At 46.5% G+C, this 15,093-nt stretch overlaps 1 protein-coding gene across 5 annotated transcripts in view; it reads left to right on the top strand.

Annotated features, from left to right (window-relative positions):
* Positions 1-15,093, top strand: part of LOC133775431 (uncharacterized) — a 274,170-nt gene that overhangs the window by 45,287 nt on the left and 213,790 nt on the right. The window contains exons 3-6 of one of the 5 annotated variants that reach the window (XR_009868265.1): positions 610-760; positions 1,869-2,540; positions 2,645-2,711; positions 2,819-3,012. The exons of 2 other annotated variants lie outside the window; for them this stretch is intronic. Coding sequence is in view for 2 of the 3 variants with exons in the window: in XM_062213794.1 (XP_062069778.1) it covers positions 610-780 (171 nt within the window). In the remaining variant the exon portion in view is untranslated. Of the gene's footprint in view, positions 1-609; positions 1,347-1,868; positions 3,013-15,093 lie in introns of those variants that run through there. 2 more of the 5 variants (XM_062213870.1, XM_062213794.1) reach the window with 2 other exon arrangements.

Genomic DNA, 15,093 nt, shown 5'->3' with positions numbered 1-15,093 from the left:
AGCAAAAGTGTTACATTATTATTGTTGAGTGGTAGGGTAATGCTTTTTAAAGTTTCTTCTCTTTTTTCTAGATTTCTTTATTCCCTGAACTCATTTTCCCATTCGAACAGATAAGCCATTCTTTGTTCATACTCAAGGGATGGGATTTAAGAGCAAAAAGTATAGTTTCGTAGCTTCAAAAGCCTTTGACTACTGGTTCTCAAAACTTGGTCCCCAGACAACAGCATCAGCATCACCAGGGTCCTTATTAGAAAATCGAAGTCCTACTGAATCAGCAACTCTGGCAGTGGGAGCAGGCAGTCTGTGTTTTAACAGGCGAATCGGGAGCTGGCCAAAGTTCAAAAGCAACTGGTCTAGGTCCTTAGTGGCCTGGAGAGGACTGTAAGGCAAAAGATTAAAGAGAAGACATCAGGCATAAAAGCAAAGCCCCTTACCCAGTGTAGAAAAATATTCTTCATGCTGAGGGGTGAGGAAAGACAGAGGGAAGTAAACGAAGACAGAGCGGCGGTGGGAACAGGAGGAGAGGGCTAGATCTGAGTGCTAGCCAACATCTGAGTAAGCACTACACTTTGCCTGTGCCAACGGGTTATGCCACTTGCTCCCTAGCAGGTGTCTGATGAGGACTTACACTGGACATCAACGAGGAATTTCTCTTGTGTAACAAGCAGAAGAAAATGTTGGGTCTCCATCCTCCCTATTGCAGGAGGCAAAGCTCATCCTTGCGCCATCGTGGGATGCTCCTTAGCCCTTGAGAGGGAAGGTGAGGAGTGTGAGAGATAGGGGACAGAGAGTAAGCCTTGCACTTGATCTTGGATGGGCCTGAATAGACCCAGCATAAGATTAGCCCTGAGCCACAGCAGGGAGGCCACCTCAATTATAATTGCTACTTGTGTTGGAAATTGATTGGCACTGAACATCCATTCCTGCCTCCTCCTGGGGCGCCTTCCTGTGTTACAGAGGCTGGCACTACATTTCCCAGACCCCTTTGCCCCTGTGGACCATACCTCATCCACTGTGTGAGAGTTTCAGAAGGTGGAGGTAAGGCAGAGGCTGTCAGCCAGAGTTCCCTGACTTGCTTGCTCAAGCTTTATGTTGGTGGCAGCAGGTGGTGGTTCCTGGCCCCAACTTCTACATTTCTGGGGTGCCACTACTTCCGTGTATTTGAGCATCCCACTGTTCCAGTGATGGCCTCCTGATCCCCTCCCTGCTGATGTGGGCAGAGATCATAGCTCTTAGGAGGGAGAGAGGTTAATTCCACCTGTTCAGGTAGTCAGATCCAGGCTACAGCCCTGTTCCTTCAGCACCTCCAAATGTTTCTTCAGCATGGTTTCCCTGTATTAATTCCTTTTATACTTAAAAACCTAGTCTGGTTCTTATTTGTTACACTAAGCATATAGTATTCCAAAAAAAATAAATAAATAAGTCTGCCTGTAAATTGTCAGGATGATTGCTCAGAAATGCTTCTAAGTCCAGAAAAATCAAGCCATGTGCCAATGGAGCAGTAGGGCAGCACAGGGCTCAGAGGCAAAAGTCCTTATCACCCCAGCTTTGGTTAGGCTGTGGGGAGACGTGGAAGTGGAACGAAGCGTCTTCAAAGATGAAGCAATGGACGGGGACTTTCTGGCTCTTCCTGTTCTGTTGACCTTGGCTTTCGCCTTGCCTCTTGCTTCCTTGTTTATGCCTCTAGACCATGTGTTGTGCAACTCTGCTCCCCGGGAGCTCCTATTCCTTTCTCCTAAGACCAAGCAAGCCCCTTTGTCTTTTCCTCTGTCACCTGCCTAATTCTTGTTTCAGAATATGCGTGTCTCTGTGTGTTTCAAAGATAGCTGGTGCTAAGCATGACTGTATGTGCTGTCTGTTTCTTTCAGAATAGGAGCGTGTTGACCGCCAAGAGTTGTTACGTTGTTAGGGAAGCTTCAAGGACTGGCTCCCACTGTCTGGAGGAGGTTCGAGAAGCTAAATATGAAGATGACTGCTTCTACCCCTGTCCAAACAGTACTGGATTAGCTTTGTCCACAAAGAGGAGACATTGAAAATGGGTCCTTGCAAGCCTCAAGAGCCAAGCGTTTCCTACTTCAACCCTCAGGTGGGGCAGGCAGGACTTGCTCTCACATGTTAGCAACTCTGTTTCTTTAAGCTACCCCTGCCATAGGCATAATCTAGATGTGCGGTCTCCCAACCACTCTCCTGTAGTTGGAGGAATCATGGGATTTATCCCACAGCTCGGCCATCAGCTGTGCATACCTCAGCTGCAGCCCGGGAAGCTTTCGTTCCTGGACTGATGCTGACTTCTTGTTTCCTTTTGCTGAGGTCAAAGCTGCACTCAGTTCTGCTCTAAGAGTCATTCATGAAGAGGAAGAAATGTTACCTCTTGGGGTGGGCATTTGGCCTAGTGGTTAACTCCTTTGTCCCACATCAGAGTGCTGGGGCTGGACACCTGCCCTCACCTCCTGTGTCCAGCTTCCTGCTAATGTGGATCATGATGACAATGAGGATGACTCAAGTAATTGCGGCACTGCCATCTACATGAGAGACCTAGAGTGAGTTGCCAACTCCTGGTTTTGGACTTGACCCAATCCTACAGTTGTGGGCATTTGAAGGACCTCTCTCTCTCTCTCCCTCTGTCCCTCTCTCTCTCTCTCAGAGAAACAAAACCAGTAAGATGTATGTACGACAGCACTTCAAAAAGTTTGTCAAAGTGGAAGTTAAAGGTAAGTGTAGGGGCTAGGGCTGTGGCATAGCGGGTAAAGTTGCTGCCTGGAGTGCCAGCATCATATGGGCACTGGTTCGAGTCCTGACTGCTCCACTTCCGATCCAGCTCTCTGCTATGGGAAAGCAATAGAAGATGGCCCAAGTCCTTGGGCCCCTACACCCATGTGGGAGACCTGGAAGAAGCTCCTGGTTCCTGGCTTCAGATCGGCGCAGCTCTGGCTGTTGCAGCCAATTGGGGGAGTGAATCAGCAGGTGGAAGACCACTCTCTTTCTATGCCTCTCCTCCTCTCTCTGTGTAACTCTGCCTTTCAAATAAAAAAAAAAATCTTTTTTTTTTAAATCTAAGTTTATTTTGGTGCAGAAAGTTTGAAAACTATGTGCAGTTTTTTTCATGATACACATTCCCCATAAACTCTTTGAAGCTCCCTTGTATATATAAAAAGAGACTTTTAAAATATTATTAAATATTTATTTATTTATTTATTTAAAAGGGAAAGCAACTGAGAGAAAGAGAGAGAGAGAGAGAGAGAGAGATTGATCTTCCATCCACTGGTTTCGTCTCCAAATGGCCACAATAGCTAGGACTGGGCCAGGCCAAAGTAAGGAACCAGGAACTCCTTTCAGGTCTCCCATAAGGGTGGCCTGCGGTGCTGGAGGAAGTAGATCAACCTCTTGGACTATACAGGACTTCAACTAATTGGATGGGGCCAAAATAATGTTTGAGCATACCTGGGCATTGTGGCCCAGCCAAGCGGACACAGAGCTCACCACCCCAGGACCTTCGTTCCTAAGTGACAGTCGCTAAGTTGCCCTGCCCTGTCTTGGGTGCAGTTCCTTCATTGCACCCCTCCCGTCTCCCGTGCCCTGACTCCAGGGACCTGGGGGTCATGGATACGGGATAGGATGGAAGAGGGGTGCTGGGTTCAAAGTTAATCAGTAGAATATAGGGCTCAAAATCTGCTCTTCTCACAGATGCCCAGTGGGTACCTCCAGGCCAAGCCAGCCAACACTTGTTCCCTTCAGGGTTATTTATTTATTTATTTTTTTAAGACAGGCAGAGTGGACAGTGAGAGAGAGAGAGACAGAGAGAAGGGTCTTCCTTTTGCCGTTGGTTCACCCTCCAATGGCCGCTGCGGCTGGCGCGCTGCGGCCAGCGCACTGTGCTGATCTGATGGCAGGGTTATTTTGACATCAACTTTCCACGCCGGGTCAGGGGAAGACCTTTTCCTGGGCTTCACTGACATCCTCGTCCTGGAGGACAAGTTTGGCCAACCGCTGTTCTTCCGGCTACCCAGTGCCCCTGGCCTCTAGCACATGCCCCAGACTTCCTGGATCCACGTATGTGGCTGAGCCCAGCCATGGTGACATTAGTCATGTTTATTGTTGATCCAAAACAAGGGTAAGCTGTAACCAAGGCCTCGCCGTGGTTTCTGACTTCAGAGTTGCTCACTAACTATAACAAGACTGTAAAAAGGACACAGATAGAAATGGTGTGTGCAGTGAGAGCAGACAGGACCGGAGGTCAGACGCTCCCTCTGCGGGAAGACAAGGGAGCTCCTCTCCGTCCCTGGAACGAAGCCCTGTACACGTCCCCTTCACTGTCACCTGAACATTGCCTGGTTGGCTGGTTGGTTGGTTTTTTTTAATAACAGCTGTATTGAAATGTTCACATTCCATACAATTCACCCACATGAAATTTACATTTCCGTGGCTTCAGGGTATCCACAGCGTTGTGCAACCATCATGACTAAACAATGTCAGGACATTTTCGGCGTTCCCCAGAGAAACCCTGTATCCTGAAGCCATCACTCACTTCCCTCCGCACTCCTCAGCCCCTGGCAACCACTCATCTACTTTCTGTTTCCGTGGATTGACCTATTCTACACATTTCATATGCATGGAAGCACCCAAAAAGGGGTTCTGACCAATTTCTAAAGAGGTAAAGTGAATGTAGAGCTTGCCGTGACAGCAAGATAGCCACACCACATGCTCACTTCCCAGGGATCGCTGGTCATATCGCTCATCGTCATGCAAAAGGCTGGAAAGAATTCAAGGAGAGTTTCAGCGGCACTGAGCGGAAAGAAATCCTAGAAGCTATAAAAATTCAACTTACCATCAAAGGAGGTTCTAGGACACAATTAGTGGCCAAGGCATTTACAATGACATCCAGAGTCCGTCTGTTGCTCAACCTGGCAGCCGGGTGGCAAATTCCTGCAGTCCAACCGTGTCCTTTAAAGTGTGCTTCTTGGGGAATGTGTTCCCCTACCACTTGTAATTTTCTTTGCTAGGGGGGTTTTGTAAGTATGGAAGAGACATTTTCTTTTGTTGTCATGTTTTGATTAAGAGAGGAGTGTAGAGGATGTAAAATCAAATTTGCATTTTACTAAAATCACAACATCAGAACCTAACCCCAAGACCAAGAATCCAAATTTTACTATCCTGCAATGCTGTGTCGTTGGATGATAAGAAAACAAAAGTGCTTAAGGGAGCCAGTATTGTGTTACCACTGGTTAAACTGTGGCTTGTGACACTGGCATCCCATATTGTAGTGCTGGTTCCCTGTTTTCTATCCAGCTTCCTGCTAATGTATCTGGAAAGGCAGTGGAAGATGGCCTAAGTACTTGGGCACCTGCCGCCCACATGGGAGACCCAGATGGAATTCCTGGCTCCAGGCTTTAACCTGTTAATCCCATATGGGTGCTGGTTCTAGTCCTGTTGTTCCACTTAAAATTCAGCTCCCTGTGAATGCACCTAGGAAAGCAGTAGAAGATGGCCCAAGTGCTTGGGTCCCTGCACTCGTGTGGGAGATTTGGAGGAGGCTCCTGGACCCTGGCTTTGAATCAGTCCAGCTCCATCTGTTGTGGCTATTTGGGGAGTGAACCAGGAGATGGAAGATTTCTCTCTCTCTCTCTCTCTTTCTCTAACTCTGCATTTCAAATGAATAAATAAATCTTAAAAACAAAAACAAACAAAACAATTTGTGGGGCTGGTGCTGTGGCATAGTGAGTTAAGCCACCATTTGCTACACCAGCATCCCATACGGGCACCAGTTTGAGTCCTGGCTGCTCCACTTCCCATCCAGCTCCTTGCTAATGGTCCTGGGAAAGCAGTAGAAGATGGCCCAAATCCTTGGATCCCTGTATCCACATGGGAGACTCAGAGGAAGCTTCTGGCTCCTGGCTTTGGTCAGGCCCAGCCTTAGCCATTGAGGCTATTTGGAGAGTGAGGATCTCTCTTTCTTTCTCTCTCTTTCTTTCTCTCTCTCTGTTTCTCCTTGCCTCTTCATAACTCTGCCTTTCAAGTAAATTTTTGAAAATGTTTTAAAATTTTTCCTTTTGTTTATTTGAAAGGCAGAGAAACAGAGAGACAGACAGAGATAAAACCCATCATCTCCTAGATCACTCCCCAAGTGCCCACCACAGTTGGGCTGGGCCAGTTTGAAGCTAGGAGCTAGAAACTCAGTCTGGGTCTCCTACACAGGTAGCAGGGCCCCCACCACTCACATAATTACTTGTTTCCTCCCAAGGTGCACATTGGCAGGAAGCTGGAACTAGAGTGGAACTGGAACTTGCACCCATGTACTCCCGCATGGGATATGGGTATCCCAAACCACATCTTAACTTCTGTACCAAACACCCTCCCTGGGTATGAAGTTTTTCAAGTTTTCAGTTCCTCAACCCCAGTGTGAGAAAACCCTTCTGCAACAAAGGACTTCAGTATTTCTTTTTCTAGTCAATGTATTCTCCCTCATTTAACACCTTTGCACTCTCCCAAGCAAAAAAAACTTTTTAGGCTGTTTCAAGGAATTGTAAAGATGGTTTATTAGAATATAATTTCTTTATACAACCATGCCTTTGCTTTAGTTCGCTAAAACATGCAACACACATCCTGGCATTCATTTCCAAAACACTTTTGGGTCTTGGGATAGTGGGTTTCATGGTGCTGCAATTAAGTACAGATAAATTTCTCCTGCTTGTCTATTTTATGAATAAATAGGAGAACTCAAAAGCTCCCAAAACAAAGTGATGAAGAGGAGAGAGAAATGTTAATTAACCTGATTTGAGCTGTACACAGTGAATATTTTGCAGTATCACACTGCACAATTTTTGAGTGTTAAACTTTTTTTTAATGTTTTGGAGATAGAAATGCTAACCAACCTGATCTGATCATCATTCAATGAATATATGTGTTGAATTATCACGCTATACCTTATAAATTAAATAAAAAATAAAGTAAAAAATAAATAAAGCAGCCTTGAAATGTTGAGACAAACTAGCTATTTTAAAACAGAGAAAAGGGCTGGCATTGTGGCACAGCAGGTTAAGCTGCCACGTGCCGTGATGGCATCCCATATCAGAGTTCCGTGTTCAAGTCTCAGCTGCTCTGCTTCCGATCCAGCTCCCTGTACTTACGGCTAGGAAGGCAATGGCTCAAGTGCTTGGGCCCCTGCCACACATCTAGGAGACCCAGATGGAGTGTTCCTGGCTTCTGATTTCAGCCTGGCCCCAGCCCCAGCCATTGTGACCATTTGGGGAGTAAGCCAGTAGATGGGAGATTTCTTTCTCTCTCTTTCTTTCCCCTCCCCCCATTGCTCTGCCTTTCAAGTAAATAAATAAATAAATATTTTTAAAGAGAGAAAAAAAAAATTAGCCAGCTTTGCCATTTCCTCTCTGTGGACCCTGGGGTAGGTATGGTTTTGTTTTCTCAGAGTTAGAAAATGATAAAATGTTGCTCAAAAAGAAATGTAGCACAAGAGCTTAAGAATCCTTTGGCAAGTACAGGAGGTCAGTCAAGGACCTGCATTTGTAACAAAGGTCACTGTGGAGTCTACAGCGTGCAGCGTACGGAAGGCTGGCTCATCTGCCAAAGGTGCTGCCCAGATCAGCAGACTTGGGCTGGCAGGGAAAGAGCAGCAGAGCTTATATAACAGCAATGACTAAAGCGGAAGAACGAAGACAGAGGGTGGGGAGTGCCCCTGACCTTGGCTCGCTCCACTAGCTACTTGGACACAAAACTCTGTGAAGCACTCCAGGGTGCAGGAGTGTCAGTGATAGCAGACCGTGATGTTCCCTTCTCTCTCTCTCTCTCTCTTTTTTTTTTTTTTAACAGGCAGAGTGGATAGTGAGAGAGAGAGAGAGACAGAGAGAAAGATCTTCCATTTTGCCGTTGGTTCACCCTCCAATAGCCGCTGCAGCTGGCGCACCACGCTGATCTGAAGCCAGGAGCCAGGTGCTTCTCCTGGTCTCCCATACGGGTGCAGGGCCCAAGCACTTGGGCCATCCTCCACTGCCTTCCCGGGCCATAGCAGAGAGCTGGCCTGGAAGAGGGGCAACCGGGATAGAATCCGGCGCCCCAACCGGGACTAGAACCCGGTGTGCCTGTGCTGCAAGGCGGAGGATTAGCCTGTTGAGCCACGGCGCTGGCCACCTTCTCTTTTCTAGAGATGCATACAAAGCTCAGGTTACTCCACGGGCTCTTGAGCAAATGCTATTTTGCCTTCTTAGAAGCCCAAGCCTGGTCAAAGAGGAACAGAGAAAACACATTACTCAGTGACTCTCCTCAGTGTAGTGAACACTGAATACAGATTGCAATAAATGCTGATTACTCTACACATGGCTTTCCAGTGTCTTGTCACCTCTTTCTTGTTCTAACGCTGTCTTCCTGCCTGCATTTCAGCCTAGGGAGGCAGGAATACGTGTTCTCCTTTCCTTGCTGTCCTCCATCACACCTGTCACACAGCAGACAGAGGACACCTGGTTGCTATTGGCTGAGTTGAAGCTGGAGAGCCATACACAGAGACAAAGAACAGACAACAGGGGAGAGTGGCCATAACAGCTGGAGCTGAGCTGATCTGAAGTCAGGAGACAGGAGCTTCTTTTGGGTCTCCCACACCGGTCATCTTCCACTGCTTTCCCAGATGCACTACCAGGGAGCTGGATTGGAAGTGGAGCAGCCAGGATTCAAACCAGTACCATATGGGATGCCAGAACTGCAGGCCGGGGCTTTAACCAGCTGTGCCACACTGCTGGTCCCATGTTCAATACATTTCAAAACCAGTTTGTGTTTTATCTGCAGTAGCATCGTGAAACCTATTATCCCAAAAGTGTTTTCGAAATGAAGCCCAGTGATGCATGTTGCACATTTTGCCAAACTAAAGCAAAGTCTTGATTTTAGAAGCAAATTTAGATATTCAAATAAACCATCTGTGTAGTTCCTTGAGACAGTCTAGAAAATTTTTTGTTTCTTGAGTGTGTGCAAGAGTGTTAAATGAAGTGGAAGTTATTGACCAAGAAAGAAAAATACTGATGTCCTATGTTGTAGAAGATTTTCCTCTCGTTGCAAGAGAAAACCCCCAAAACTTCAAAAACTTCAAAAAGCTTGGGAAGGCATTTGGTGCAGCAGTTAAAATGGAGCTTGGGACAGCAGCAACCCACATAGGGGTACCTGGAGTTAAATCCCAGCTCAGCTTCTAATTCCAGCTTACTGCTAATGCACACTCTGGGAGGAAGCACGTGATGGTTCGGATACCTGTGTCCCTGCCACCCATGTGGGAGACCTGGACTGAGTTCCTGGCTTGGGCTCCTGGCTTTGGCTTGGCCCACCCTGGCTGTTGCAGGCATTTGCAGAATGAATCAGTCAGTGGGAAGCGGGGGTTCTCTGTCTGTCTGCCTTTCAAACAAATTACACAAAAACAACAAAATAGTGAACACATTCAGATATGGGATATTACAGTAAGTTGAGGGAGAAGGTTGCATGTTGGGACCCAAAGTGAGGAAGTCTTGAACTACAAGAGAAAAAGAAGAGCAAATTAAACAAACAAACAAAAAATCAGTATTTGAAAGTGAAAATTGGGACTGGCACTGTGGCTCGCTTGGCTAAACCTCTGCCTGTGGCGCTGGCACCCCAGGGTTCTAGTCCCAGTTGGGGTGCTGGATTCTGTCCTGGTTGCTCCTCTCCCAATCCAGCTCTGTGCTGTGGCCTGGGAAGGCATTGGAAGATGGCCCAAGTGCTTGGGCCCTGCACCCGCATGGGAGACCAGGAGAAGCACCTGGCTCCTGGCTTCGGATTGGCGCAGCGTGCCGGCCATAGCGGCCGTTGGGGGTGTGAACCAATGGAAAAGGAAGACCTTTCTCTCTGTCTCTCTTTCTCTCTAATTCTGCCTGTTTTTTTTTTTTTAAAAAAAAAAAAAAGTGAAAACTGGGGTGTCTTATGAAATGCCTCAATACTGAAGTTGCCCTCTGAGGTCCCAATATAATGACTGTTCTCAGTTAACAGTTCTCATCTTAGGATGCTCAAGACAATGATCAGGCAACGATTAAAAAAGTTAGATACCAGCATATGGGTGATTGGTGCAGCAGTGAAGATACCACTTGGGATGCCCACATCCTTGTGGGAGTGTCTGGGTTTGAGTCCTGGCTCTGGTTCTGATCCCAGCTTCCTGCTAATGTGCACCCTGGAAGGCTGCAGGTGACGGCTCAAGCACTTGGGTCCCTGCCACCCACGTGTGAGACCTGAGTTGAGTTCTAGCCTCCTGCCCTCTGCCTGACCCAGCCCTGGCTGTTGAAAGCATTTGCAGATGGAAATGAATGGAAAATTGCCCCTGCCCTCTCTTTCCCTCTGTTTTTCAAATAATAAACAAGCAAACAAATAAATAAAACTTAAAAAAAATCAGAGGCTAAGGCTCAGCTCAGACCTACTGGATCCAGAACAAATTTTCTGGTACTGATATTTTTAAAGGCACAGCAGGTGATTCTGATGTGGTTGAGTCTGCTGCCTGCCAGGGTGCACTTGAGCAGGAAGCTAGAATTGGGACTAGAGCTGGGACTCGACCCAGGCACTCTGTTATGGGCTGTTCATCCATCAGGGGGTGTTTTGACCACTATGCCAAGTGCCCACTACTGACATTTAATATTTTGACAAGAAACCCATACATGGCATCATTACACATATCCCTCAGCACTTATCTCCTTGAGATAAGGACTCTTATTTTTAAACCAACATTACCACAATAACGTTATCAACCCTAAAAAGATGAACCATGATTATAACACCAACAAATGTCTAATCAGTATCCAAATTTGCCCAATTGTATCATAAACAATATTTTTTGTTTGGGTTTGACTGAATCAGGATCCAGACAAAGCTCATGCATTAGATTTGTATACGGTTGACTTCCCTCTCAAACCCCTTTCACCAAAGAAGACCTCTTCTGTCTTCCTTATTGCCACTTTAGTTTTTGTTGCTGAAAAAGTCAGATCATTTGTCCTGCAGAGATTGGCACATTTCGGATTTGTCTGATTCTACCGCCCCCACCCCACATATTTTACTGGGGTATAGTGTGTATCTCTAACACATTCCCTAGCCCTGCAAACAGGTAGGTAGAATTATGCCTAGGGGCTTGGTAAAATTCAAATCCTTTTTCTTTGGGGGTGAGAGGAAGTTGGTACAGAAATGCTCCTGTGTAGTTGCAGTTATTATATACCAAATCAGAAAAAAACCAGCAGCATAAACAATTTAAAAATTTTTTTCTCATAATTTCATGGGCCAGGAGTCTGGGTCAGGGAATCAGAGATGGCTTCTGTTTGCTCCAAGGTGTCTGGGACCTTTACTGGGGCTAAAATATAAGCTAAATACACACCAATAGCAATTTGACAAATACAATACCGACTACAGCATTCCATTTCTTTATAGTTTATGACAGAACTTTGTCCCCAATCCTCTTCTTTCCAACTAATGTATTGAAGAACCTGAGAGTGTGACTGTCATTATAGAGGTCGTTGAGGTTCAACTATATCACTAGGGGGAGGGGTTCCAAGCGGGTGGGATTGGTGTTTCTATCACAAGAGGAGAGTAGGACACAAAATGGACAGAAGGGAGACTGAGTGGATGCTCAGGCCGTGTGCATGCCAAGGACAGAGGCCTTGGCATAATCTAGCCCAGCCACACCTTGACCTTGGTCTTCCAGCCTCCCAAACAGTGAGGAAATACATTTCTGTTGTTTAAGCCATCGGGTTTGTGAGACTTTGCCACAACAGCCCTAACAAGCCAACACACAGTTCTTTTTCATTCTTAGGATCTATTACAATAGGCATGTGGAGTCAGTTTGCTGTATTTCAGTGTTACTTGAGATAATTTCTCTCTCTGTGGAATTAAATCACTAATTCAATACACAATTAAATTTATTTGCTTTCTTTTTCTATTTTTTAAAAAAGATTTATTTTTTAATTTATTTGAAAGAGTTACAGAGGGAGGTAGAGCCAAAGAGAGAGAGAGAGAGAGAGAGAGGTCTTCCATCTGCTGGTTCACTCCCCAAATGGCTGCAATGGCCAAAGCTGAGCTGATCTGAAGCCAGGAGACAGGAGCGTCTTCTAGGTCTCCCACGTGGGTGCGGGGGCCCAAGGACTTGGGCCATCTTCTACTGCTTTCCCAGGCCATAGCAGAGAGCTGGATTGGAAGCAGAGCAGCTGGGACTCAAACCAGTGCTCATATGAGATGCCGGCACTGCAGGCCGGGGCTTTAACCCACTGCGCCACAGCACTGGCCCCTCATTTGATTTCAATTTTTAGGATTTTTCTTTGGCCTTGCAGTTTTATCAAGTTTTATTTCATAACCTCTAAAATAGGGCACATTCTGAGGAACCACGTCTAGCATCCGGTTCTCTCTCCTCCATTCTACTCCATCTCTACAGATAACCATGTTTACAAGTGTTTGGTTTATGTTTCTGGTTCTTAAAATTTTTAAATGTATGACAGAGAAAGAGGGAGATAGAGATGGAACTCTTCCTTTTGCTGGTTCATTCCCCAAATGCCCACAACAGCTGGGACTGGGCCAGACCACAGCCAGGAGCCTGGAACTCAGTTCGAGTCTCCTACATGGGGGCAGGGGCCCAAGTACTAAAGTCATCACCCACTACCTTCCAGGGCACACATTAGCAGGAAGCCGGATTCGGAATTCAAGCAGGACTTGAACCCAGGCAATCTGATATGTGATGCCAATGTCCCAAGCAGCATCTTAACTGCTTGTCAAACTCTTCCCTCTCTGTTTGTGTGTGTGTGTGTGTGTGTTTTAAAGATTTATTTGAGAGGCACACTTATAGCCAGAGAGGGAGAGACAGAGAGGAAGGTCTTCCACCGCTGGTTCACTCCCCAAATGGTTGTGATGGCGACCTTTATAGATGGATATCTGCTTCCAGTCTTTGCTTAAAACTTCCTTTTTATCTGAGACTGTCAGCAGAAATCTGATTACACCTGCCAGGGTCCTACATCCATCACTCAAAGTGGCTCTTTCTGTAGCTGGCCCTGACTGTTAAGCCTCCATCTTTCGCTCTTCTCTCACTCCACATAGAAAACATTCATGGTGTTGATAACTCAAGATTTCATATTCAAGGTAACACTCATGGTGGGGCTTTTAAAGGGAAAAGAAGTACCAGTCTATGCTTCCGTGGGAGTCTCTTCAGCAACCTGTCCCTCCTCCTTACCCTGTGCACCCAGACCAAGTCAGAGGTTAGACAAATGCCTCTGGCTCAGCATTCTGTAGCTTTGTCCCTCCTAGAGCCACAAAAGGAGTGAGCCCACCTCCCCCTGGGCACAATCTCTCCATCATTTAACTTGTTAAATGGTTATCAAGTTATTTTGAAAACTTTGTGGAAACAGAATGAAAAAGGAAGTGTATTTTGTTGCAAAAACATTTTGCAATCTATGCATAGTTTTTCCATAATTCATATTTTTCATGAACTTTTTGAAGACCTCTTTATGCATGGATTTGAAATATTTTTGTGCCAAAATAGACATCATTTATTTGTTTATTTTATGAGATGCAGAGAGACAGAGAAAAACACACACAGATAAACTGAGAGGTAGAGCCCTCACCTGCAGCCTTACTCCCAAGAAGCCTGCAAAGGCCGGGACTGGGCCCAGCTGAAGCTGGGAGTTAGGAGTTCAATGAAGGTCTCCCATGTGAGTGGCAGGGGCCCGACTGCTTGAGCCATCAACTCTATCTCCCAGTGGCTGCCTTGGCTGGAAGCTGGAGTCAGAGACCGAAGCCAGGCACTCCAAGATGGAATGTGCTTCTCCCAATTGAAGTCTTTAATGACTAGGCCAAACGTCTACTCCTAATTATTATTATTATTATTATTATTGACAGGCAGAGTGGACAGTGAGAGAGAGAGACAGAGAGAAATGTCTTCCTTTTTCCGTTGGTTCACTCCCCAATGGCCGCTGCGGCTGGTGCACCGCGCTGATCCGAAGCCAGGAGCCAGGTGCTTCTCCTGGTCTCCCTTGCGAGTGCAGGGCCCAAGGACTTGGGCCATCCTCCACTGCCTTCCTGGGCCACAGCAGAGAACTGGACTGGAAGAGGAGCAACTGGGACAGAATCCGGCACCCCGACCTGGACTAGAACCCTGGGGTGCCGGCACTGCAGGCAGAGGATTAGCCAATTGAGCCATGGTGCAGGCCCCTAATTATCTTGTAATTCTCCAAGAACTGTTTCAAGGACTTTTACATTTTGTAAATGTATACTATGTGCCAGACACTGGTGACAAAGTGGCGGATAAGGGACAGATGTGTTGGTCATGGCTACTCTACTTCCAATCCAGCTTCCTACTAATGCACTGTGGGAGGTGGGAGGTGATGACTGATGTCCTTGGGCCCTTGGTACCCATGTGGAAGATCATGATGAGTTTCTGGCTCCTGGCTTCAGCCTGGCCCTGTCCTTGTTGGTGCAGGCACTTGGGGAGTGAACCAATAGGTGAAAAATTCTCTCTCTCTTTCAAATAAAGTGAAAATAAGTTAAAAGTTTTTGGGTCATGACTTGGGTCATCTTCTACTGCTTTCCCAGGCCATAGCAGAGAGCTGGATGGGAAATAGAGCAGCCAGGACTCAAACCAGCACCCATATGGTATGCTGGCATTGCAGGTGGTGGCTTTACCCACTGCACCACAGTGCTGGCCCCGATCCACTGTATTTCTATCATGCTAAGCCCTGTATGTTTAAGTCCTATAGGCCCCCCAATTATTAGGCACATACTATTATTATACCCATTGTACAGACAAAGACCCTGAGCCTGGGGAGACAAAGTAACACATCTAGTGTCACATACATCCGATAATGGCAGACACAATTCAAGACGTCACACCGATGCAGACAGAACAGCCTCTGATATGACTAATAAGCTACAGCAAGTGACGGCTTTTATTGAGCTCATAGCGTTGTCAGACACCAAGCACCTCACCCGTGTCTATTAGGGTGGTAAAAGATTCTTCAACATCCTGGAGGTCTCCTTCCCTGCAGCAGAAACTCCTTTGGCCCTAGGTTTCCCATTGTTCCCTATCCTTTGATTGACTTCTCCCCAGCAGGAGTCAGGGCAGTGGTGGTGAGGGCAGAG

The sequence above is a fragment of the Lepus europaeus genome, chromosome 1 (assembly GCF_033115175.1).
Source record: "Lepus europaeus isolate LE1 chromosome 1, mLepTim1.pri, whole genome shotgun sequence".
Taxonomy (NCBI): domain Eukaryota; kingdom Metazoa; phylum Chordata; class Mammalia; order Lagomorpha; family Leporidae; genus Lepus; species Lepus europaeus.
Note: the sequence above shows the minus strand (reverse complement) of the source record. Positions and strands in the feature narration are given on the sequence as shown.